This window comes from Barbatula barbatula, assembly GCF_947034865.1.
Source record: "Barbatula barbatula genome assembly, chromosome: 20".
NCBI classification, from domain to species: Eukaryota; Metazoa; Chordata; class Actinopteri; order Cypriniformes; family Nemacheilidae; genus Barbatula; species Barbatula barbatula.
The window spans coordinates 11,752,328-11,778,991 of record NC_136783.1 but is presented as its reverse complement, the minus strand read 5'-3'; the positions used below and the strand labels follow the sequence as shown (position 1 = coordinate 11,778,991).

General features: G+C 37.8%; 2 protein-coding genes across 15 annotated transcripts in view; one reads left to right on the top strand and one right to left on the bottom strand.

Moving 5' to 3' along the window:
* The window catches only part of magi1b (membrane associated guanylate kinase, WW and PDZ domain containing 1b), a 109,404-nt gene extending 102,860 nt beyond the window's left edge, over window positions 1–6,544 (bottom strand). For 7 of the 13 annotated variants that reach the window (XM_079483486.1, XM_079483485.1, XM_079483487.1 and 4 more), the window contains exon 1: window positions 5,719–6,478. In XM_079483486.1, the coding sequence (XP_079339612.1) occupies window positions 5,719–6,016 (298 nt within the window). In that variant the 5' untranslated portion in view covers window positions 6,017–6,478. Of the gene's footprint in view, window positions 1–5,718 lie in introns of all 13 variants that reach the window. The other 6 variants (XM_079483480.1, XM_079483488.1, XM_079483491.1 and 3 more) reach the window with 2 other exon arrangements.
* Window positions 6,545–15,049: 8,505 nt separating this feature from the next.
* Window positions 15,050–25,155, top strand: phtf1 (putative homeodomain transcription factor 1). 2 transcript variants are annotated; one of them, XM_079482597.1, is made up of 17 exons: window positions 15,050–15,374; window positions 15,772–15,865; window positions 15,945–16,001; window positions 16,091–16,160; window positions 17,195–17,353; window positions 17,459–17,639; window positions 20,084–20,207; window positions 20,676–20,849; window positions 20,922–21,182; window positions 21,951–22,079; window positions 22,274–22,543; window positions 22,898–23,029; window positions 23,307–23,393; window positions 23,568–23,723; window positions 23,861–23,956; window positions 24,071–24,196; window positions 24,365–25,155. In XM_079482597.1, the coding sequence occupies exons 2-17, from the start codon at window positions 15,806–15,808 to the stop codon at window positions 24,383–24,385; spliced, it is 2,103 nt and encodes a 700-aa protein (XP_079338723.1). In that variant the 5' UTR covers window positions 15,050–15,374; window positions 15,772–15,805; the 3' UTR covers window positions 24,386–25,155. The 2 variants fall into 2 exon arrangements, with proteins under 2 accessions (XP_079338723.1, XP_079338724.1); XM_079482598.1 differs by lacking the exon at window positions 15,772–15,865 and having other exon boundaries at window positions 15,100–15,374.
* Window positions 25,156–26,664: the final 1,509 nt, after the last annotated feature.

The window sequence follows — 26,664 nt, the reverse complement described above, 5'->3', positions numbered from 1 at the left end:
TATAACCGTGGTCTCTCTCTGTAGATGTCATTTAAAGGTATAGTTCAACCAAAAATGTATTCACTCATATGTTCCAAACAGGTTTGATACTGTCTGGTTTTCTACTTTTCTACCAAACCTTGTTAAATAACTCTATTAAAATGACAGGGTTTTGCCACCGTTATCACAGTCAAAGTATGTGAGTAACATTTGTCACAACAAGAGAATGTTATACCTGATTTCAACGAAACTTCTGGTGAACAGTATATAATGAACCTCAAGGAATCATCTATGAAACTGACTCACAATTTGATAATCACGCTTATTTTGCTCAAATTTGTAATCACGTTTAATAACCATAGCCATCTCTCACCACAGGCTTGTTTGCCTATCAAAGCAACTGCTGATTTAGAAATCTATCACTTTTTTCAGTTCTTGTGTGACAAGGTTGGTCAATGCTGACCAATAGACAAAGTGCCTAAAAACATGACCGTGAGTAGGGCTGTAAGATTATGGGTAAAATGATAATCACGCTTATTTTGCTCAAATTTGTAATCACGTTTAATAACCATGATTATTCTGACAGTTTAGAACTTTTGTTTTTCATTTCACTTCAGCATGTTTAGTCTGCTGCCATTAAACTTCTTCAACAATGTATTTCAAAGCACACAGTCATCTAAACACCCTGCCCCCAAAAAGAATTTGCGACCTTCGGAATGAAACCTTGCTACTCCATTTTTGATTTGGTGTTCTTTTTTTTATTCATAAATATTGGTCACGTTTCATGTTTGTATCTTGCAAATAAATAGTATTAAAATGTTACAAATCCAATGTAAGAATGTGTTTTTTACATTTCTTGTAAAGTGGCAGTTTAAGAGATGCAAGCTTTCAGTAGGACAGTGACTTCCTGACCTTAAAGGGGGCTTTGAGCTTGCTTTTGAAACATTAATATCACAACGATTATGTTCAATTAATTGTGGGAAGCATTCATCGGTATGGCGAATAAAATATGATTAATCGTATTTCAAATCGTTTCAAAGGGTTACGATAGAACATAAATTCATTCAATTCAATGGAATTTTATTTATATAGCGCTTTTCACAATGTGCATTGTTCCAAAGCAGCTTTACATGAGGACATATGACAGACCGAAAAACAGAAAAAAGGTAAACACTGCACAGTACATGGTGTTTATATAACAAGTTAAATTATTCTAGTCAATATTATCTAATAAATGCAGGCTCCCGGTGGTTTATTTCGCATATTTTGCATGCTTGCATATTTTGCAAGTGAATGCTTGGCTGAAAAGATGCGTCTTTAATCTAGATTTAAATTGGGCGAGTGTGTCTGATCCTCGAATAATATCGGGAAGGCGATTCCCGAGTTTAGGTGCTACGTATGAGAAAGCTCGGCCCCATTTGGTGGATTTAGTTATTCTAGGTGTTATCAAAAGTTCTGAATCAAATTAAATGCTTGCAAAAGTAATGTCAAATCTAGATTATGAGAGCATCGATGACCGGCAAGTTACAAAAATATTTAGAAAACATCAGACTAAGAATGCTATACCATAAGCACTGTTAAACCAAACGAAAAGCAGAATCGGCAGAATACAGAAACCAAACACAGAGCAAAAGATTCAGATAAAGGAGGTATCAGATATCACATTTAAGCATGTGAAGATGATATCTTAAGACAAAAGACTTTTATCTTATAGCCTCATAAGCCTTACTGGCACACCTTTGACAGGTAAACTGTTGACAGACTGTGTACACACCAGCTCAGAGTATCTGACATTCAGCTGAATGTTTGCTCAGCTCTCTGGTAACCTGGGCTAGAATGAATGTGTAGAATGAAGGGGAGGGATCAACATTTTATCAACAGCAAAATCATGAAAGTGTGTTTCCATTTAAAAAAGCTAGTGATACTTATTTAGCAAAATAGAATGGATATTTACAGGTCAACAGTGTCACAATAGCAGCGGGAACTCACAAGACCCGATTAGTCTAGTTGGCCACTCCCTATGGACACAAATGAGAAAAACAAACTTTGTTTTCCCTGGAACCATAGCACCCATTCCCTTGCTTCTTGTGTTAATAAAAGTGTCTGTATTGAAGCGAGTAAAGGACCAGGCTCCTGCGGCTTTATATATTATGATTACCATTTGCTCAGTGATATGACAAAAATTAACTAGACTTTAGTGACTGTCTCAGTATACTCAGTAAACCGTACATGCGTCTTATGGTGTGAAAGCAAAAATGCAGAAACAATCGGTTAATAATATTATTCTATATTAAAGGTGCTCTGTGTGTCAATTTTTAAAGGATCTCTCGACGGAAATGCAATAAAATATACACAACTGTCTTCAGTGGTGTATGAAGACCTTATATAATGAAGCGTTGTGCTTTTATTACCCCAAAATGAGCTATACACATACACTGCGAGTCCCCTTACATGGAATTCATCATGTTGTTTCTACAGTAGCCTTAAATGGACAAACTGCTCTACAGAGTGTGCTTCTTAAATATGTTATATCCTTCAGGGAAGAAGGGAAAACTACATCTTTGTCCTTTGTGAGCCATAGTAGTGCTTCTAAAGGGAGGGATGAGCCGTGGAGTGAGTTTGGTTGCAATTCGCAACATCACATGCTAACATGCTAAATTTGACTAACATGTCCATATTGCTCCTTTATTACAGAGCAACACCTTATCCATGCCTTCACCAACACACTAAGCAACATCTCAAACCCAATATTCTGCCAATACGACACACAAAAAACAAGCAGGTTTTATTTCTGCAGGTAAAAACTAGCTACATTTTCTTCTAGGCTAGCATAAAACATTCTGCTCACTTTATATTTTCCTTATAGTCTTATAGACGCCCATCATGATAAAAGCATGGTTAACACCTTGACAGGTTGCACCTTAGAAGTAGTGTACACAATCTACCATTACATAATCGACGGCACATGAGATCATTCATTTGTTTACTTTCATTCCCATTCTGGAGAATTCAACATTGGATAGTATTTCCTCATTGTATAAAGTTGCTCTGGCTCACAACGCCATAGGAAGCAGTGTGTGTTCCTCTCTTTCTCCTGAACACAGATGTTTAAACTGAACTCAGGAAAAGGAAATAAACACTTCCATAAAAAAACTCGACCAACTGTGGCCTCCACCCCCCTTCAACGGATTTACACTGCCGTAAATCCCTCAGACAAATAAAAACCCATTTATGTACACGTATGTATATATACAACACATGCGCAATGTGAAAAGCAAAATCACTGAATCTGAGGATCACTGCAAAAAATCACTAAATATTAAAATCACTAAAGCCTGACATGATCCATTCCAGACCCTAAATACTTTGATTGTGACCCCAACCACTTGGCAATAATGGCATTTCACAGTCCCCTTTGCTTTGGCTCAGGGTGGACTAGTATGATCCGAATGCAAACAGGCTGTGAACATGCTAAACGCATTCATATATTTTCTCCCCAGGCACAGGAGCCTAATCCAGCCTGATGCCAAATCCCACGGAGGATGAGAGACCGGCCACAACGTAGCTCCCAGACAGTGGGATGAAGAGCAGTGTTTCATTTTATCTCAAAACCCTTCAAAAAGTAGCTCATAGTGGGAGTCTGATCTGGGATCAGCTTTTGTTTACAATGAACAAAGAAAGGGGGAATACGATATGAGATAAGTCTCCCGACTGTGAAATGACAAAAAGCCGTCTGGACATTCACTACAGTGGGTTCAAGTTGTCCAAATCTGAATGCATTTCTTTTTTCTGTTAAACACAAAGAAAAATATGTAGAAAAATGTTAGCAACTGTTATTTATGAGGCACCATTGAATACCATAGTAGAAAACATTTAAATGGTAGTCAAAGGTGCCCCAGAACTGTTTACTTTCCCAAAATTCATCAAAATATCTAATTTAATGTTCATTTCAACAAAACAAAAAATGCATTATGTTTTTCTACAATGGGAGTAAATGGTGCCCCAGAAATCTCAGTTGCTAACATTCTTCCAAATATCTTTCAACCAAACCAAGAAATGTATTTAGGTTTGGAACAACTTGAGAGTGAGTAAATAATGGGCGGTGGACTATACTTTTAAACTGAAAAGATTTTAAATTGCATTAAAAGTTTTAATGCAGAGTAAAGTTATGTTAGATTGTCCACTATTTTTAGGTCACTATACAAATATAGCTAAATTTGTGACATTGACTATGTTAACCCACTCCTCTTTTTTTCAGCCCATAAGACAAAACAAGGTTTTGCACAAACTAATGGAGCCCAAGAAAGTGACTAAAGCTAAATGGGGACTTACCAAATACAAAGAAATAGCATGAACGTTTTTGTTGGCCTGAGAATCAGAAATTAATTCCATGCACAAAAGTGAAAATGCTTCTCTTTGGGATTTCTGCAATTTCTTTGTATTTGGTAAGTCCCCATTTAGCTTTAGTCACTTTCTTGGGCTCCATTAGTTTGTGCAAAACCTTGTTTTGTCTTATGGGCTGAAAAAAAGAGGAGTGGGTTAACATAGTCAATGTCACAAATGTAGCTATATTTGTATAGTGACCTAAAAATAGTGGACAATCTAACATAACTTTACTCTAAAACATAATATTGCATTAATCTTGCTCATCCAACTTGCAAAACTTCCATCCAACATTCAAACTTCTCGCACGATCATGTCTGATGACAATGCTACCAGTGTTTTCTCGCCTGACGAATAACCGAATAACTTCCGTTAATCAATACACCACTGTTGAGAGGTATTCCTATTTCATATTACCTCCAGAGAGAGCTGCCAGGGCACATACTGTTAGTGAGGTCAAAGCAGGACTGAAAGCCTTAATGTAGAAATCAATGAAGATTAATGAGTGAGTCTGTTGTGCGCTGCATTAACCATGCCGAAGGTTACGGACAGGCCATGTGCTCATTTCTACAATCATTAGATACCGTATATAATAACGGCCATACGACAATTTCTTACTTCTGCACCCACAGGTGATGTGCATACGGAGTGCCGTCCCATTACAAAACGGTGCACTTCAAGCTCAGCTAAATGCATTTCATATCAATAATTCATTCTGCAAGTCTGGAACCAGAGGGAGTTTAAACTCATCAGCTTATTAAGTAAGAAAACGAAGCCTAGCTTTCATGAACCGACAGAAACCCAGATGGCATTTGTTGCCAAAAACATTTTCTTAATTAAGGCTGATTACAAAAGAAAAAGAAACCCAGGCAGGCATGATAGATTATAAAAAGTGAAACTCTACACCAGAATGTATAAGAGAGAGTTGGAGCTGGGCCCAGTGGAGCTCTGGGAATGCAGTTGATTGGCTGGTTTCCTGATATTGTCTGAAGTCATTTGACTGAAATGGGCAGAAACGTACAGAGCAGAGAAAAGTGCATAACTTAAACCATGTGATGACACAATCCTTTAGGGAGTCGGCAGTGCTTTAGCACAATGGGCTGTCTGTGGTGCCTTTACCTGAAAATAATGGCTCACTCGTCAACTTCTCATGATTTAGGTCAGATAAATGACCAGTGGGCAGAATTATAAAGACAGCTGGAACCTGCTATGATTCCTGGCTGGTGTAAATGCATTTACAACTTTCCACAGAGGGTGTGTGTTTTTGAAGTTCACTTAACCTGGAGCAGAATGTTTCACAACGTGAACGCCCAATGTGAGATACGGTGAATGAACCTTAACCCAAACTCTTCTTACCTTGCCTCACAGCTTTTAATCGTATGGGTCCCTTGCAGTTTTTGATCACGGTCAACACATCATACAAAGGTAATCCTGAGACGGAGAGCGTCTCCACTTCCAGCAGTAAATCCCCCTCTGACAGTTTCCCGTTTCGGTACACCACGCCATTCTCGTTAACGCGCCCGACATACGCGAACTCCCCGTTCTCAGCTCCGCCGAGCAACTGCACGTTGAGCTCGCCACGGACGTCCTTAGATACCGTGCACTCGTTAACTTTAGTGGTCCAGTGGTTTTTCTTTTGTACCACTTTGGACATGATGAATCAATAAAATCGGTCCAGAAACAGGTCGCTCCGCTGACAGATGACGAAATGAATTTGCTTCATAAAATAAAATATCCCACAGAGACGCGGTAAAGTTTCTTTTCCGCCCCCTCGAACATGAATGCGGCTTCTGCGCTCAATAAAAAGAAAGAAATCGCGAAATTAATCCATTGTCCGGCTGTACGTTAAATGAAACTCATATTCCGACTTTGTATCTAATTCGCCTGTATTGTTTTCCTCATCTTCTTAACATCTTGTCTCTTTAATCCTGTCGGTCGCGTGTCTTCATTTCATAAATGTTTTATCTACACTTCTTTTAAGTTTTAAGATGTTTTAAATAGTTTTATAAGGCGCTTTCCCTCGGCAGGCTGTAATGGTGAGTGTTTCCTCCTGGATCACGGCTCCTTTAAACAGGTACAGCGTTGACGTCTGTTTTGATACATTTCATCCTGTTCTGCCTGCTCGCGACTGGGGATGGAGCGTTTGTAATTTACGCGCATGCGCCCTGCTTCCTTTCGGACTCGGAGGGAAATCCTGACCGGGCCTGTCACACGGTCCTAAAGCCCGCTTTTCGAAAAGGCAGAAACATTTTCCGAAGTGAGGGAATTTCTGGAACCCCTTAAAACTCTGGATTAAATGTTTCTCACGTTATAAATCTTTCAAACGCTGAAATACATATATAAGTAATGGCAACCCCTGGACATTTATGCGATGCTTTAATCAGCATACAATGATGGTTAATTGTAGTAAGATTAATTGAAAACATGCCCAGGCTCTCTGTATTGGGCCCTTGCGATAAATCATGGAAATACATTTTGGAAACATTTCCAAATCCTTGTTATGAATGTACTTTGCTGTTACTAAACAATGGGCACGTCACATTCTTGCACTACCAGTTTTATCTGTTTGTCTGAAGTGTTGATTTCTTTTAGTCAAAATTTGTAGTGTGGGGGTTCATCCTTTATGTATCCTTGTCAATCAGGTTTAACCCGCCCTGTTTGTTTTCCGTATTTGATTTCTCTCTTACATGGCACAATTACGTTTCTTGTAAAAACCCAGCTTACAACGTTTCAGCAAAATCTATTTATTATTCTACATTATTATTTCTGATCATCAACATCATTGACATGGCCAGGTCATAACCATGGCGTATAATAATGTCATCACATTGTTCTACAGAAGTAAAAGTCATTTTTCAAATACTTTCGTTATATATTCATCATCTCCACTTATATGTCAGCTCAGCTGTGTTTAACAGTTTGTTGAAGTCTGACACGTGAAGGGCCGTCTTTGGGATCAGATGGGCTTAGCTGTACACCTTGGGAAAAGCAAATGAGCGCTCTTGCTCCTAAAAATAACATCCAAAGTACTCACTTTCCCTGGAGATGCCAACCATTGGCCTGGATGGGACAGGAAACAGAGTGCTTTTAAGCCTAAACTGTGCAACTTCGCCAATCACCAGCTGAGCGATCAGATGCACACTGTGTTCACGCCATGCCGGCCTGCTGCATCTGTGATCTTTATATGATGATGTAACACGTCTAACCCGGTTTTATTCGTGAAATACTCGTGGGCAAATTTGGAGTGGTAACTAAATGGTGTTTGGTTGAGTGTGATGTCCCTCTTGATGTTGATGTTGCTGGGCTGTTCCATCTGAGACCCAAACCTCAAATTACTTGCATGCCAAAAGTGTTTTAAATGCAGTGTGTGGAGTCCCACTTCGTAAAATGGATTGTGAGGTATGGCACCATGACCAGTGAACTTGGTCTATATACCTGGTAGACGGTTTTATAATTCAAGGCTTTTATATTTGATTGCCTCAGTCTAAACTAAACGCAACATTATATCATGCTTAACAGACCATTAGTCAGAAATGTAAAAAGTCTTAATTTGGCGGTGTTAAGCAACTTGGCAACACTGATTTTAAAATAGTCCTAAACCGAAGGATCATAATTTGAAACATGTTCTCTTCACTCAGATTTTGCCAGTCAAATCCAAACTGATGTGGGCGGGGCCTTCTGACTGCTGCCCTTCCACCACCAACCTACTGCCAGAACACGTCATTTCTGCCCGAGCGGCTGATGCACAGTGACTCTGACCCCTATTTCTCTTTTTTTATTTGAATCCATCTGCCTTCCATTCCTTCCCTCCAGCAGACCCTGTTGCAGAGGGCAAACTGTCTCTATTTGTCTCCCCATCCCCCATCTTCCTATCATCTTCTGAGAACACATGATAACAAACCGGAATGTTGTGTGTTCTGTCATCAAAACTCACCTTCTGAGTGAGTTTCTTAGGTTAACAACACAATCCCATTGCATTTGCTAAAATGTCAAATCAGGATTCACCATTAACAAAGTTGATGTGACTTACAATATAAACAGTGTACTCATCGTACGAGTTGTAAAAATATATTTAACAACACACTTTTGGATTATTTGCATTACTTTTGCTAGTCTGTGATTATTCATCAGTCACTATGAATAAATGTTTTGCAAACATGTGTCTGGCTGTAAAAAAAAGAAAAGATAGCGAATTTCAACATACAATTACAGTAACCATATTATTATTTTTATGTTTTTTATGTTGTGAATAACTAAAAATGTGAAGACTTCGGGAAACACATTTTTTTATATATTAATATTAATATTTAAAACACACAAAGAAAGCTTTTGACCATAGAGACATGCGGGCCCCATTATTGCAACAGTTTAGAGGCTTTAAAGAAACATACTAATTGTATCAGACTATATTTCTGCTGTATAACAGGAACTTTATAATGCAACCAGCTGACTAGATTACTGATTCTATATGCTCTTTCTATTTTGCAGGTATACTGTTTATATTTTATCACGAATGCACTCTGAGTGCTATCCATTTGCTAAAAAGTACCATACAATCCGGTATAACATCTTTTGTTTAGGATAGGATCTTACTTTAAGCACATTTAGCTCTAGAATTGTATGTGGTGTGTGGATTAAAAGTTTTCCCTTCTTTTAAGTTTGAAGTCATCATTTTTGGTTTGTTTGAAATATGTCTTTGGAATGTATTATTGTATAAATCTCTGGTAAACTACATGAAAAGAGTTGAAAAACTTCTCTATTTAATCCATATGGCCACTTCATAGTGTTCGTCATCGTATTCTGAATAAACAATCACTCTATCATGAATGGGAATTTAAGTCTTGATACACCCAAGACAAATGAGAAGTTTTTGTTCCTTTCAAAATTACCTTCTGTCCTTTTCCGTGCTTGACACTTTTGTCTGAAGAGGAAATTTGAGGGCATAGCTGTAAACTTGGTGACCTTGATTGTGTGTTTGCACAGAATACAAAAAATATTAACCATGTAAGCATGTTCGCCCTGTGACATTCTTTATTGACCACATTTCTTTGATAATATTGTATTGTTAAAGTATTTATTTAATTTTTATGTTGTTTTTCTCACTACTTATTTTGTGGAACTTCTCATTCAAGTTCAGTAAACTACAGCCTTATATAAGAGCCCGTCATTGTGTCATGATCCTGCCTCTCCTTGTCTTGGTTTTCGAGTCTTGTGGCAGGATCATGTCAGTCCCATGTGTTTTGTGTGGAGAAAGAGCATTGTTTTGGTTTGAAAAGCCATGCTCTCTCTCCGGTGTCACGTCCTTTAGTCCCACCCCCTTGTTTCCCCGGTTAGCGGTCCATTAGTGTTAGTCTTGTCTCCAGCCCTGGTCCATCTTTCCCTTAGTGTTTCAGTCCCCTCACCTGCCTCGTGCAATCCTCCTGTTAGCTTTTCTCAACCATAACACATTGCTCTCTTACACTGTAAATATTACTGTAGATTTAATTTATAAGTTTTAAACACAAACTTACCTATTTATTATATTTTCTTTCATGAAACAAGACTAAACATCTTAGGTCACTTTTCTTGTTATTTAAATGTATTGTAATTTAAGAAGTTTTCAATATTTTTACTAGAAGACAAAAAAGGAAAAATGCAATTTGTGCACTGTTGCTCTGCTAAAGTCAGTTATTTTATAAGTCTCTTCTTGCTAAAAATCTCAATAGTAAAAGTGTTTTAATATTAGATGAAGTAAAGTTGAACTCAAATTGAAAACAGTACTAATAGGAATGTAAGTAAATTTACAGTAAGTTACTGGCAAAACTACATGTGGTGTACCCATGTGTGTGTCCGATGTTTTTGTCCATATATGCTGACCAAAAAGGACCTGGAAAAGCTCCAAAACACACCACTTTGTTTATGTGGTTCCGACGTCTGCTTCCCCAGAGATGGTCGGAATGCTTTGAAGGTGATGTGAAAGGATGAGCTTTATTCTGCTGTGATCCATTTCAATTATAACATGATCAAACTAGTTTTTTTATCCCTCTCTGGGATAGGTGAGTGAGGTAAGCACACAGCCTTGAGGTTGTTGTTCATCTATATAGAAAACTATGATGCAAGAATGTCTATACCAAAACACGTTTGTGGATAATAACCTGCGATGGAAAACCATGCAGGAAGTTTTTTGAGTCCCACATTGATCCGGTTTGTATCATTTGAAATTATGATATTCTTCATGACATTTGAAGAAACAAAACGTCAACGGGTGGATTGCATCGACTCTGTACTGCGAAAAAAACTGCTTTCTTAAAACATGAAAGTTAAATATTTATACTGGCTCTTTAGACTGGTTTTAGCATCCCAGCACTTTGTAGAAATCATCCCAAACAAACAATAGATAAGAGAAAATATTTTTGCTGTAGAAAGGGGATTTTCTTATTTTGAGTAGTAAATCAATACCGTTTTGACTTTTGTTTTTGCTTTAAATTTCTCTTTTTTTTCCTAATGTAAAAAGAAAAACTTTATTAAAAACACACAAAATGCAACATAGAAACCTTCAATAAAAAGGGAAAGAACAGAAAAAGAGAGGTGCTCTGTTCATAACCAATTAAAGGTCCGGACTGCAACAAGAGAATAAGCTTAAAACTTTTTTCTGTAACTTTTAAAGATAAATTGTAATTGCTGGCCCACATTTATGAGGTCTTCCCATACAAGAGAGACAGGGCCATTATAATCACTAATTCAGAATAAAGGATTAGTTATTTAATGCTAGCTCTCGCTAATGTCTATTTCATGTGTTCATATGCACTCTGAGGCTCTGTGCCTGAAAGTCTTTACGTTTATATGTGCAGCCTTGGCTGGAATCCAGTTGAAAATAGGAAGTGTGAGGATGTAGCGCACAAGGCATATGCCAAAATAGAGGGGCAGTATAATTGTTACTATATGGGTCAATTTGAAATGTATGAAAGGTCCAGTGTGTAATTTTTGGGATGATCTTTTGATAGAAATAAAATATAATATACACAGCTATGTCTTCAGAGGTGTATAGAGACCTTACACAATGAAGTGTTATGTTAGACCTAAGAATGAGCTATTTTTATTTACATACACTTCAGGTCCCCTTGCACGTAATTCGCCATGTTCTTGACAGCTGTCAAGACAGGACTAATACTACACTAAAATAAGCCCTAGACTAGACTGGACTAGACTAGACTAGACACACCATACAACCACAAAGAACCGGCACAACACAGAAGACACAAGGGCATTAAATAAGGGATCAAATCAAGAGGGGAACAGGTGTTGGGCATGAAATCTATGATGAGGAGACAAGAGGGCGGGAACAGAGACGAGACCGGAGAGAGCATATGGCAAGCCAAATCAACAATAATTGCCTCTCTCCACATTAAACATGAGGTTCTGTCATGATCCTGCCACTAGACCAAGGGAAACCTCACACGCTGCGGCAGAATCGTGACCATTGCTGATGTACAGTTTCTCTCAATTCTTTCTCTTAATCTTTCTTATAACATTCGCTTTGCATGTCAAGCCTTATTCGTATCATATGTGTTACAATATGCAAAGTTTGTATCAAAATCTAATAATTGTCTTATCTCATTAACAACTACCTATGATGGCTAATAGCCTTCTTCTTTAAGTCTTCCCTTACCATCGGTCAAGTAGGGACAATTATTACAAAATCAACTCTACATATACTCTACATATACTGTTTTGTGTTCCTCAGAAGAACAAGTCACATGAGGTTTGGAGTGACACGTGGGTGAATAAATAATAAAGATTTTTTTATTTTTGGGTGAACTATCCCATTAAGTGGTTGCTAAGGGAGTTTCTTAATCTGGAGTAGTGTTTTAAGAAATTGTGTATACACATGCATAGACATTCCAGGCTTTTATATAACTCCGGAAATAAAATGATCCATGTCAGTGAGCAGCTAGTTAAGCGTGAGGTTCAGAGTGTGTCAGCACAAAACTCTCCTCCTCTGAACTGTATCATGTGTTTGTGTGTGTGTGTGTGTGTGTATGTGTGTGAGAGAGAGAGAAAGTCAGAGAGAGAGAGAGAGAGAGAGAGAGAGAGCAAATGAGAGTGGGTGAATATTCTCACTGTTGTTGTCGTGCCATCCATGTATAGAGTATCCCTGTTTCATCTGTGTGTGTGTGTGTGTGTGTGTGCGTGCGTGCACATGTGTGCGTGCGTGCGTGCGTGCATGCGTGCGTGTGTGTGTGTGTGCGTGCGTGCGTGCGTGCGTGTGTGTGCGTGTGTCCAAGCAAAAGAATAGAAAATCCCTGACAGAAATTAGGAGGGTGAAATTATCTCCATATAATTCCTGCTGAGATGTCAAAGACCCATAGTCACCTTGTCAAATTTGTCACAGCTGGTACACACATAATATCATTAATTCTCTTACATTCATCTAAAAATGTACCCTACGTCCTTAGCCAATTTCATGTTTATATAATTTGGTTTCGGGGTTTATTTTGGTTTGGAATGAGAAGAAAGAAACTTTAGGTGTTTATGTAGCTTGCAACTTACTAATGAGTTGACCAGACATTTGGTCTTCCCACAACTAACAGACATGTTTAATGAATGTACAAAAAGCATGTAGAGAGCTTAAGTTTAAAAGTTCCCACCACTTACTTCACCGTGCCATGAATAATAAAACATTCATGTTGGGCTCTAAAAGCACTGACTAGATGTTCGTCACAACTGTAGAGGTAAGATCTGCACTGCACGTGAGAGTCATATTAAGTATGCGATGACGGTACAGATGTTCCTCTGGCCCATAATGTTAGTGGACAAAAGAATTGACCAACACATTCCTTAAAATCCCAGTCAATAGAAACCTCCTACTGAGTCAAGGGAAATCAGAGAGAAAGCTCATAAAATGAAATCCTAAGTACACACAGACTTGTTTTTTTTTGTCCACAGAGAATTGGATGATTACTTAAGGAAATAAGAAGAGGTGATCTATAGGTGTATCGAAGGAGAGAAACCATCAGTGGTTGATATTAACAATATTATGTGTCAGGTCCAACACAGTATATTAAATGACAAATTCTATTCAATTCTCAATTTTGTTTATTTTATAAATTGTCATTTGAGTTAAATCTTGTCTTATCTTTTTGATGTGGTCCAGATAATAATTATTATCTGAAAAATGTGACAGTCTGATTTTCTTCATGTAAAATGTTTTGTTCATAAGGTGACATTATAATGTCAAATTAATAATGCTTGTGCTGATTACTGTGATTATTCTCCATGTCCTTTATTACATGTGCCTGTAAAACCGTTGAAAGCATTGTTCAAAGATAGTGCCATAACAAATCCAAAGGAGTGTGGGTGGATAACTGCATGTACATTTATATAAAAATCACATAATAAAATCCTAAATGATAGATGATTACATCAGGGTCAAACAATTACTGTTGAAAACACCAAGTAAGAGAAGGGAAAACACAAATATAATCAGATTTAATATAGAGATTTTCTCCCTTGGAGTAACAATTACATGGAAAAAAGGAACTAAAATACCCAGATATACAAAAGTTTCAGAAGCTTAGATTAAAAAACTTTTTTCTTTTCTGTTTATTGTCAGATTTACAAACAAAGACCAAGTGTATCGTAATTGGTTGTTTAGCACTGGAATAAAGAAATCTGAGATTAGAAGTACGGAATAAATACATAAATTAATCAAATTAAATGGATTAAAATATACAACATATAATTTGGGTTGGATTCTCCTGTTTGGATGATTTTGTCCATTGTAATAATCTATTCAATGTTCTTTGGGTTTAAGATAAAAATAAAAACTTAATTAAAATGCTGACATCTGGTGGTGTAGATCTGACATTGCCTGTGCAGCCACGGCAGAATCCACATTTTTCTCTCATTGAACACTATTGACAGTTTTTAAAATAAATAAATAATCAAGTGATTAATAATCGCTGATGAAGTGACACGGACCACTTTTTTCACGTTGTACCTCTTACTTTTCTCAGTCATTTGTGGTATTTAGATTTTTCATGTATTTGATTGGTTCCAGTGTGTGTTCACATTTCTGCAGCTCTCTCTTCAGAAAAGGCTATTTTGCTGTAGTCAAATTCAGCATAATTACTTCAGGGACATCTAATGCTTTCAGCTTTTCGTGGGTTAGCCAAGTGTGGCTCTCTCTGCAGAGGATCAAAGGCTAAAACTCCTGTCAAGAAGTCACACACAAACTCTCCATGTTTTATGTGGTCCTTCCATAGATGTATCATATTTGTATACTGTACAAATTGTTTATTTTATCCCATACCCTCGCCCGAACCTTACATTTTCAAATAAGCCTAATTTAGTTATATATATATATAAGCTGTTTTCTTCATGGAAAAATGGAACAATAATTTGGTCCACACACTGGGTTTACCGGGATCAAACACACAAACAAACAAACAAACAGCAGGGAAAAATGCAAAAAAACCTTCAAGCTTTATTGCGTTAACGTATTTAAACCAAATGTTGATTGTATGTCACATCCCATTTTTGTTTTACTACGAAATTTATATTTTACCACAAATAATGATTTTCGATTAAAATACATTTATAATATATAATAATATCTACGTTTTTGTAAATATCATAAGTCATTTTTATTGCTGTATTTAATTTATTTCTTAAGTGATTTTATTTTGTAGCTTGAGCACGAATTTCCGCCATTTGGTGTGGATTATTGTCGCTGACTGCACGTTTCTGCCAGCGGGCGCAGATGAGAGCGTGAACTTTATCAATCACGTCTCTCTACCTACGCAGGATCATTTTTACGAATGTTTGGATTGCTGTCAGTCGTTGTAGTTAGTTCAAAGGTGTACACTACTGTTTTTAGCACTTTGAGAATATGTTTACGATGTAGCGTCTGGTAGTTTTGGTGTAGGGGGCGAAGTTTGTTGCGACTACTTTATACAGTAACTTCAACGTCTACAAATGTTGACCAGACACGCAGACCTGAGCAATCGCAGCCAGTTTTCTTTTCTCTACGGGTAAGTTTCAGAGCGTGTTTTTTATTACTGAGGGCTAAAAGTCAATTTGGATAAGTTGGTCTTTAACTTCAAACTTTAGTTCTCATGCAAATAAAAATGTGAACTGACTTGTAAATGGCATGATGGTTGTTTGACTTGACGCACTAGGGCTACTGTATTGTGAAATGTAATGAGAATCTTAATGGATGTGTATCAAATCCTCTTTCGCCACCTCTCTAGTCGGCAGTTTGGGGTGTCGCGCAATATCGGAATTTGTTTACATGACCGAAAAAGCAGTTAGGCAGCTCGCTAGGCTTTGAAACAGCCTCTCTCGTTCATTTCCATTGGATGAATCGCTTCCTGTTTTATGTTCAACTTTGAGTTGACGACAAAACTTTTATGTCTCAATTTATTGAAGATTAAAATAACCCGTGACTGAGAAAATCTACTGTATGCGATGGCTTGACCCAATGCTTTTAAAAATGGCTGGGATAGCGTGGTATCAAAAAAAGGTGAGCATTTGTTCAATAAAGTTTTATTTAAAGAATCATATTTAAAGAATTGTCTGATTATGTTTTGTTTTGTCAAAAGATTGGAGCCTACGATCAGCAGATTTGGGAAAAATCACTAGAACAAACAGAGCTCAAGGTAATGCAGACGAAGTATTGTTGACATCGAATTTTATTTTGTTTGTAAAAATGGTTGCAGATTGTGACTTGTTACTTCTTTACGCCCAGGGCATTGGGCACAAGCCTAAAAAGACTGGCCATATCAAGCCAGAGCTAATTGATGTTGACTTGGTAAGAGGTGAGTTACCATTGAAACATAACCTGTAATATGAGTTTTCACATCCTATTAGCCAGTGCTTTATCAACTGGTTTTGTTTACATAGACATCTAGTAATGACCCAACACAGTAGCAAAACTGTTCATAGAAAGTTGAACAAAAACGCCATATCCAAAGTTAATGTCATAGCCCGAATAGGGAGTTTGACACTTCAGAGATCAATAGGGCTGTTTTGTCGGTGGCTTCATTGTGCTTAATGTGACTTTATTACTAGTATTACCATTTAAAAAAAAGTATATATATTTTTGTCAAAACCCACCAGTTGAGAAACACTGAAATACTGTAGATTGTTTCACAATGCGCATATAGTGCAGATTGTAGCAATGAAACTTCCTGAAACTTCTTGCATTGCATTAAATGGATTTTTTTATAATGATCTGTTCGCAGTTATTTGAACTAACTGCAGATGTTTTAGATGTTGTGCAACTTTAGTAGACCCATGTCTGATCTGCAGTGTCTGCATTGGATGTATTCATTTTTTACAGTGTAATTGTATAATTTATATTTAATATTTAAAAGGGTCACATGACAAGGCTAAAACGAATATTATCGTTTGTTTTAGATGTAAATGAATGTGTATACAAGATTTCAGGTTTGTGATGGAAATGTTTAGTAGGCACACATGGGTGGTCCGTAGTATCTTCAGCTTGTATTTTTGTAATTTCATACTTTTCTGCATTTACAGTATAGATGACACCATTCTCACATCTCAGTTTAGTTTTTGGACTTCTCTGGACTTTTAAAGTGATTGTGTATTTGCAGAAATTTCTTAATCTTACTGTTTTGCATTGAAAATAATATTTAAAGGGGTTGAGTTGAAACTATAAACAAAGGACAAATTAAATAATCACAATTTGTGTCAAGCACTGAAGCAAACAACAAAATATTGCAAGTTATATGCCCTTTAAATGAAATCATTGTCAACATTTAATAGCCATATCATCATTATTTATAAGACAATCGTCAGCCAAGTTTTATTATTGTGACACTTGCAGGTTCCACGTTTAGCAAGGCCAAACCAGAGAGCCCTTGGACCGCCCTTACCCGTAAAGGCTTGGTCAGGGTCCTTTTCTTTCCTTTCTTCTTTCAGTGGTGGATCCAAGTTACATCAAAATGTGTCTCCACCTGTATCTTGGTCCTGTACTTTCTTCAAGGTATGTCTGCTTCATGCGTTTGAGCAACACAGGTGTCATTGTGCTGAGATAAGAGATGAACTAAGTTCTCTCTATGAAGTTGTAATTTACTGATGTTTATTCCAGTGGCAGGAGCTGTGTTGTATTTTGAGGTACCAGCAGCCCGTGCCAGTGAAGTGGTGGGTCCGTTGTGTCTCATGCTTTTGTTGGGGACAGTGCATTGCCAAATCGTGTCCACAGAATCCTCCAGAAGTCCAAACAACAGTCCTGTCTCCAGCCGGGCAGCCAGCCCCGTTCGCAGGAAAAGGTTAAACTTTTGCTGTGGTTGTAGAAATGTGAAACAAGTTTATGACAAAACCACAGGGAACCGAGTGTTTTGTGTCCTTCATTAAATGACTAATACATATTTTGTTCTGATAGGTTTAGTAGTATCAGCCTTGTGCTAACAGTAACACTTCTGTCAATAGGCTGTTCTGAATGCTTCAACCAAAATGCATGTATTGCACTACCTATAATATAATACATGACTCATTATATTACTTTAACAAAGTTCCATAAAAGGAAGGAAGGCAGCGGGAACCGGCGAACATAAAAACAACATTTAATTAAATGGACAAACAATAAAGCAAACTTAAAATACCGGCAGCTCCCTCACGGTCGACTGCCAGCCATACAAACACAATAAAACAAAACATAAAGTCCAGGCCTGGGGCCTGTACCATGAAGCTGGTTTAGGTGGCTTGCCAGCTATGTTTCAGTTTAGTTTGTGCCAACCCTGGGTTTTAGGTACCATGAAAGTAGCTCTGCTTTATTCGGTGTTCGTCGCCATGGTATCTTACACTGCACAGCTAACCTGCTCCGGGGCAGGCTATGTTCTGGATTCAAGATCTCAGACTGAAGTTTGACCAATCAGCTGTGAGCAAAGAAACATATAGGTGACGTAACTGACTCACAGTGCGTGTTAGAATGGCTAGTTATTTTTTATACTGTTTAATAAAATAAAATATATAAATATATATTACAAATATAAAATCAAATATTGGTTACTATATAGGTAAAATCTGATTTTACAGATTTGCTGGCTTTCCCTTACACTCACATGAAATTCAATGTACTTACTTATATTCCACTTTTATTGTATCACGTGTATTTGCATTGCATTTTTTACATTCTTGTCTGTGGTGCAGAACATCTAGGAACACTTTCAGTTTCACTGTATTAGGACATTTTTCTTTGTCCTGATCCATAGTTTTAATTAAGGCTTCAATGAAATGACTGACCCTGGTTAATGGCGCAAAGTTTATTAAATGTAGAGGCTTATGCATTCTGTTGTAAAAGCAGGCCGTTTTATTAAGTGTAATTCTTATATTTTCTTCCGCTTCTCTGTGTTGCAGAACACACCGCTATTTTATAATTCCGAGCTCCGTTGTCTTTCTGCAAAAAAATAAACTAGTTTTTTTTCTGCAGAGCATCATATCAGACTAAAAGGAGACCAACATGCAACCAGTCCGCGTTATTTTTGGGGCAACTTGTTTGACATGAACCATCAGTACACGGTGCATGTTTCATTGATTTTAAACACGTAAGATGTCAGAGTTTACAATGCAGAAGCGGTGCGTGTCATTTGCCTGTGAAATAAGCCGTTTACAGCTTTAACAAATTTGTACAGAAGTACAGAAATATATGAGAATTAACTTTATTTGCACGCAACTCCTCTCATGTGTACTCGGAAGGGAAATGATGAAGCAGATGTAAGATTAACTTTCTTGCTTCTGCTGCCTGAATGTATGTTTTTTGTCCGCGCGCATTAACGCAATCACTGTTTCTGAAACACTTCTCTCTTGCGTAGACAGCAGAAACATATCACTCCATGGCTGAAATTCTTTTTTGTGTTCATATTGTGGAAATCGCTTTATCCATTTATAATGCGATTGGTTTAGCCATGCTGACGTCACTCGTTCATGTGCACGCGCACGCAAACTAATCTTAGCATCAGGATCAAAGCTTGAGTTGACAAAGAAACTCCATGAGCTGCTTCATGGTACCAACAAAGCTTGATCACGTTGGTTTGGTTTTGTCAACCCAAAACTAATCCAATTACCCTGAGTTTGTTCAGCTACATTCATGGTACAGGCCCCAGGTCCTCTCTCGTTTTACTCCCCTATCGCTCGTCCTTTTATGCTTCCCGAGCTCCTCCGTGAGAGCTGCGAGACAAGTGCACGCACAACTGACACTCATCATCACTCGCGTCACCCACCTCGGCCGTTCCCTCACGGCTCTCGCCCTGCCTTGCTTGTTACAATTCCCTATGATAAAACGGATAGTTCAAGCCCTGCGTGCTAGACTAATAGAATGTCGGTTAATAAAATGTTCCTGATGCTTGAATCTACAATAGAGTAACAGCTATGACTCAAAACACCTGTTTGTCAGATCAGTGTGCAGAACCTGTAGTACTTTCTTATTTCTGTTGCATAGCAACGTTTGGTTATGTCAGTTATTATATCTTCTTTTAAGGGGGAGTTTTGATGAAAGAAATTTTATGTGCTGAAATAACATACATTTTTACAAAGTGAATATTTAATTAAAGCAGCAAGGCACTTGAGGTTGGGCTATATTGTGCTCTTCACTGTCCTTTATTCACAATATAGGAGAGCCTCTCAAATCACACTGCTTATTTATTGTGTTGAATATTTACACACTTTCTTGAAGTAGGTATGTTATATGTTATTTATGTTGGTTTTGTTTTTAAAGGCAGAGAAAGGGCAGAAAATCAAAAAGATCAGATGATGAGGGCAGCAAAGCGAGAGGGAAAGTAGAATTCCAACCCTGGCAGCTTGAAGACAACCATCAGGTCTACAGATCTGAGAAGAAGCTGGTAAAGCACCACAAAACTGCATAACCTGAAGCACAACGTATAGTGTTATATATTAAATGTAAAGTCACGGAAAATAATTAAGAGACCATTTAAAAAATATTTCAGTTTTATAGGTATGTGTTTAGGTAAAATGATCATTGTTGTTTCATTCTCTGAACTACTAAAACAATGAATACCAAATTTCAAATAAAAATATGGTTTCTGTTTGCATTTATTTCCAGGAAATGGAAACTAGAGAAACTGGTCAAAATAAGATAAAGAGTAGTAAGATGCTCTGTCATTTTTCAGACCTCAAACACTGCAAAGAAATAAAGTTCAAATTCAGCTTTTAACAATACAAAGGTAATATTTGTATTTAGGTAAAGTTAAAAAAATATTTTTTGTGATAAATTCAAATTTGTAGTGGTCTCTTAATTGTTTCCGTGGCTGTATATGTATGTGTTGACTGAGATTATGTTGTCCGGGCAGACATCTTTAAGACCTCGTGATGGGGCTTCTGATGACCTTTCCAGTGAGGATGAGGATGCAGATCTGCACAGAAAAAGGCTTTGCTCATCAGCACCTCCCAAATACGCCCCAGAGCTGAGAAATAGACTTCGCAGTGTCCCCAAGAACCACCAAACACCCCAAACCCAGCCTCAGGTATGTAAAAGTCTTGGTGAACGTTAAGATATGATAAACAGATATACAATAACATGGCCATCGTGTTACCAGGAAAATTATAATGACATGACAAAAGACACCTCAGTGCTGCCACGTGAAGTCAAGCATCTACTGCCATCGGAGGACTCACACCCAGCCTCTGACACTGATGACATGTTATGGGAGGAGCTTTTACAGGATCCTGACTCTGCCTCCACAGGAAGCAGCAACAGTGAGGAGGAGCGGCCTCACAGTCATAGCCACTCCCTTCCTCTGCCCAACATAACTCTCTGTAGTGATGATGAGGAGGAGGAGGAGGAGGCCTTACCGCAGGTTGGTTGTATATGTATAGACCCCTTTTGCACCTACCTCACGGCATTAGCTGGATGCAAAATGAAGGGACAACTGGTGGCGGCCATTACAAACCAGCACAGATTCGGGCTACATAAGGATTTTAAAAGATCATCTTGTTGTGTTGTTTACTGCGTCAATTGACAGGATACAGTCTTTAATATTATATATTATATTTTAACACACACCTGGTGCCATTGCAGACAAAAACACTGACACTTAATAAAACGAGCAGCCTGAACAGAGACGATCATCAAAAATCTTTGGCAGGCGTTGATGTCAGGCCACTTTACTGGCGCGTACATGTATGCCAGGTTCCTTGCGCCACAGTTAAAACAATCGCAATTCCTAGACAGTGAGTGACTTTACATGTTAACATTTAATCAGATTTTTTCCTAGTCATTATCAAAATGCAAGCAAACAAAACTTGCTACCTAGCATTAGTAATTCTTTTCAGGGGATCTTTATGCCTCCAATTAAGCTCCGCCCAAAAGTACGAGCCACAATGTTTACTAACAGAAAATGCGTCTATATGGTTGCTTTTTATTACGCTAGAAGGATTTTCACACTGCAGGTTGCTGCCTTTTAAACTCTGGTTCGAGAAACATCACTGTTTTAACCAAGGGATATGATTCCTTGCAATAAAGCAGTGAATTGTGGTCCCAGTGATATACAAAACATATTGAACCTTTATGTATAATAAAGACTGGCACAGTTTGAATAAAACAAATCATTTATTTTTCTTTCCAGCACCAGTTCTCATGGCTGCAGGCGTGTCATCCCTCTAAAGACCGCGTCAGTGCTATTTTCTGGGAGCAGGGAGAATGCAAGAAAGCAGACATGTCTGTGCTGGAGATCAGTGGGATCATTCTCACCAGAGTAAAGTCCTTCTTTACACCTCTGCCTCTTAGTGGCTTAGTGCCTTTGAAAGAGAAAAGAACTGTTCGTAACCTCTCTAAATGCAAATTGTATTCAAATGTAAATCCTCAATGTAAAACATTGTTTGAAATTAGGCTTTTGCATTGGTATTTGCCTGTTAGACATTTCGAAATGACTTTAGTTTGTGTTTCCAGGTGAAGGTGGTGGAGCAAGGAATGGGATATCTGATTTTTGGCGGCATGGTCACTGCTTGTCTGGCCCTACTGCCTTACTGCTTCAGACTGGCACAGAAACTGAATGTTGCCAATTTCAGTGCAGTTTCTCTTGAGCATCTTCCGGCAGTAGCTGTCGGCCCCTTTAGTGCCTTATCATATGCATTCTTCATCATCACCACAGTGGAGAAAGCTGTCCTATCTGGTCTCTTCTTCTTTATGATGTGTGTGGCAGAAAGGACATATAAAGAGGTGATATAAGTTGTCATGACAATTATTCTGGCTTCAATTTCATTGGGTATTTTTTGGCTATAAACAATTTTTAGGGGTCCAAGACATCTAGTTAAAAAGCTTCGGTTTTTCTTAATTATATATTTTATTATGATATGCAGAGTAGCAATATGGTAATTTGAGTCATATTATGTCTATGTTACTTTCAAAGTACTAAAACTTTCTGTTTATTTCCAAATTCAAATTTTTGAAGGTTTGTATTTGACTGCAACATTTTTTCTTTACATTGAGAGCTAAGTGTCATAACATCTACTGTATATGAAGACACCCCCAGACATACCCTTTTTCCCTTACAAAGTGTGATGTCATCCACAGCGGCTTCTCTTTGCCAAGCTCTTCAGTCATCTCACATCGGCTCGTAAAGCAAAAAAATCGATGATTCCTCACTTTCGACTGAAGAAAGTACAAAATATCAAGATGTGGCTTTCACTACGGTCGTTCCTGAAGGTATGGATGCATCTTCCGGAGCATGGTCGTGTGTCTTGCCTACAACGGTGTAGCTGTGTTTTTACCTAAACATTGAACATCTCTTGGTAAACATCAGTGTGGGAAAAATTAAAACGTTTTATCTTTAGCAAAAATCTTACTGGTCGAACCAGTTTGCTTAACTGTAACTGTGTGGAATTTTCTTTTTTTGCTGTCCAGGATTAAGCAGTGCGTAAAGAAATCTAGTGCACATTTTGTAATATTGATAGTTAAAACATTTCTTTGTTCTCTGTAATAGAGGCGAGGACCTCAGCGATCGGTTGATGTTATTGTATCATCAGTTTTTCTACTGGCATTGTCCATTGCATTCATCATCTGTGCCCAGGTCAGTTGTCAAAATGTTTGACCTATGTCCTCTTTTTTTTGTCAGTGGATTTATTTCATGCTTAGTAGTTCATTTACATTTATTCATTTGGCAGTTCATTGTATTAGTTTGATTTAAAGTGATAGTTCACCCAAAAATGAACGTTCAGTGAGGCTAACAGATGTTGTGTTGCAGCTTTTACACTGTCACCACACGTTCCTGGACTCAGAAACCAACTGGGAGCTTATGGTCTGGTGTGCTGCTCTCATGATTTTCCTGCTCCGACTGGCTACTCTCGGGGCAGAGACCAACCGAAAGTATAGTAACGCTTCTGTGCTCCTAACTGAACAGGTGAGATAACATCTCTCCTGCAGAGAACAAAGAGGCTGTATTGTTCAGAAACAAATGATCCATTTACATACACAGATGGTAATAAATGTCTGTATTGTTTGTTCTGTTTCTGATGTTTTTGTGTTGCCTTTTTTCAGATAAACTTGTATTTAAAGATGGAAAAGAAACCCAACAAAAAGGATCAGCTGAACATAGTGAACAATGTTTTGAGACTGGCCACAAAGTTATTGAAAGTAAGTCATTTGAATTGAATATACATACAGTACTAATAAAACACAAACTGTTTTTTGTTTCATATATTAAAAGTAGCTCAAAGATGCTTAAATATGCTAATTTGCTGCTTGTAGGAATTGGACGCTCCGTTTCGTCTGCTCGGTCTGACTGTGAACCCGCTCATTTACAATATCACAAGAGTGGTCATTCTCTCTGCAATTTCGGCTGCAGTCAGCGATTTACTGGGGTTCAACATCCGGGTGAGGCACAATGAACAGAGTAGTGTTTATTTACACCCGTGTCCTCTTTCTGTTTTACTGTTCCACTAAAATGGGGACGTCGAAAATGATTGCTCTTAGTCATCAGTGGTTTTGTACCCCTGACCAGTTGACTCAGAGCATTAACAAAGTCTTATCTGTTTTTAACAGCTCTGGAAGATCAAAACCTAATATGATGCCACTACACTGCCAGAGTCTTAACACTGAGACCAGAGAAATTTCTAAGTGGCTTTTTGCACAACCTCAGATGACCATGTTATGCCTCTTTAAAAACTGTGCAAATCTACTGACCAAACCTGTGCATGGCTCCATGTCCTCTGACAATGGCCAGACCAAAAACCTGTGTTTAACTCAACTGGGCTTTTGAGATATTCCCTTACATTTGAATTTTAAAAGTGTAAAGCACAACCAGACTTGAATCCACTATTCTGGATGCAATAACTTTATTGATGCACTTTCTGCGATTGCTGTAACTATTTAAATGCTTGATGTTGTTTATTTCAACCACTGTTCTTTTTGCTTCCCAAAAATGTATTCTCTGTCTTGTTGGAAAGCAAAGATTTAACACAGAACCACTATGTGCCTTGTGAATAATTCCGTGTTACCGTAATTTTAATGAATGGGCAGTTGAAATAAAGTTTCGAGTTCTTTAAGGGTACTGAAAACCTTGCGCACTGAAGCTTCTGGGGGTGCATTATGATAACCTTGAATTAAAGGGCATTGAATTAAAATAAATAAACTTTTTCTAACTCAAAATCATTCTTAAGATAATGTATTTACATCCTTATCACTAAATGTAGATGCATAAATCTGTAATGTTAAGAGTCTAATAGTGACTAAAACTTATGTAATCATTTTGTGAATGATTTTGACTGTTTTTTACCTCTTATTTTCAGGTTTGAAAATAAAATAAAATGTGTCAATAAACCTCTCTGACCTCGATTTGTTTTCTGCCAAGTACATTGCGGACTAAGTGTAGCTTGTGTACATTTTACTGTCGTTTTTGTACTGCCATAACTATATCAGCCTGCTTGTAGGTGTAGCGGATTGCAGTCTCGTGCACAACAGTGACTTAAGGTTTTGGGGTGTCGTCGTATCGCGGGTATTACGGTACGTAAACAGTGACGTGAGGACACACCTTCCGTCACGCATCGGTTGCTGGTGCTTTGATATGGCGGGAACTCCGGGCCAAAACCTAACGTCCGATCGACCGACCGACCGACCGTCTGTCTAACCGAACGTCTGACCGGACGTCTTGAACGTTTGTGCGGGTGACCCACGTGACGACCTGACGTGACGTCAACGTCTCAAAATAAGCGCTTTTTAATCGATAACACATGGACATTACAAGCATTAAGTTAATTTTAACTTAAAAACTATCTGAACTGCTTGTGCTGTACTGTTTTTTATTAACACTGGGTGTGTTTGAAATGTATTTCAGTGTTTATAGAATAAGTGTTTACCATTATGTTTTACTCTGGTTTACTGTTTGATTGTACTGTTTTATAAAAACAGGGGGTTTCAGATGGATTTCAATGTTTAGAAATACGTCAATTTGCTCTGTGTGTTTTATTGCTTTCTCTCTGTTTTAAGTTTTGTCTTTACCTTGATGAAAAATGAAAAAAATGTATATATATTTCAGCTCCTTTGCTTAACAATAACAATATGGTGAAACTTTAAAAAAGCTTGTGAAGATAAGCAATTTTAGTGCCTCCTAGTAACTGTTTCCAAATGTGTGTGTGTGTGTGTCCAGCAGTCATAATAGTCATTTTAATTATTAAATATGGTATAGATCAATATATGTATATAATATGTACAATATCCCATAATACTACACAATGTCTATTTGTGAATAGTAATTCTGGTGTAAATGCCGTCAATTTATCAAACTTCTTGCAACATTCCCTACTAGCTTCGTGTTTCTTAACAAGGGATCAGTCTTGTCGTTATTGCAAGGTGCCTGAAGAATAAAATAAAATGTTTTATTATAACCTTAAAAATCATATATTGGTTAATTAAAAATAATATTAAAGGACTGTGCAGTGCAATATATATCACTTTGTGTCGGAATTTAACCCTTTAATTTCAGGAGCATTTACAATGAATGAATTGTCTTTGATACAAATGAACAAAATAAACAGTCCTATTAATTTGAACATCAAGATGAAAATCTGTATGGGGATTAGTGGGCAGTCGTGCCCCAGCGGTCCGAGATCGTACTCGTGATCAGAAGGTTGCCCCTGCTTATTCCCAGCACCGACGGGTAATGGCTGAGGTGCCCTTAAGCAAGGCACATTACCCCCACTTGCTCACCGGGCCCTGCAGTGATATCTGCCCACTCTTCCGTGTGTGTGTGTGTGTGTGTGTGTGTGTGTTCGTGTGTTCACTATCACTGGATGGTTTAAATGCAGAGGTCACATTTCGGGTATGGTCACCATATACGTCTTTAA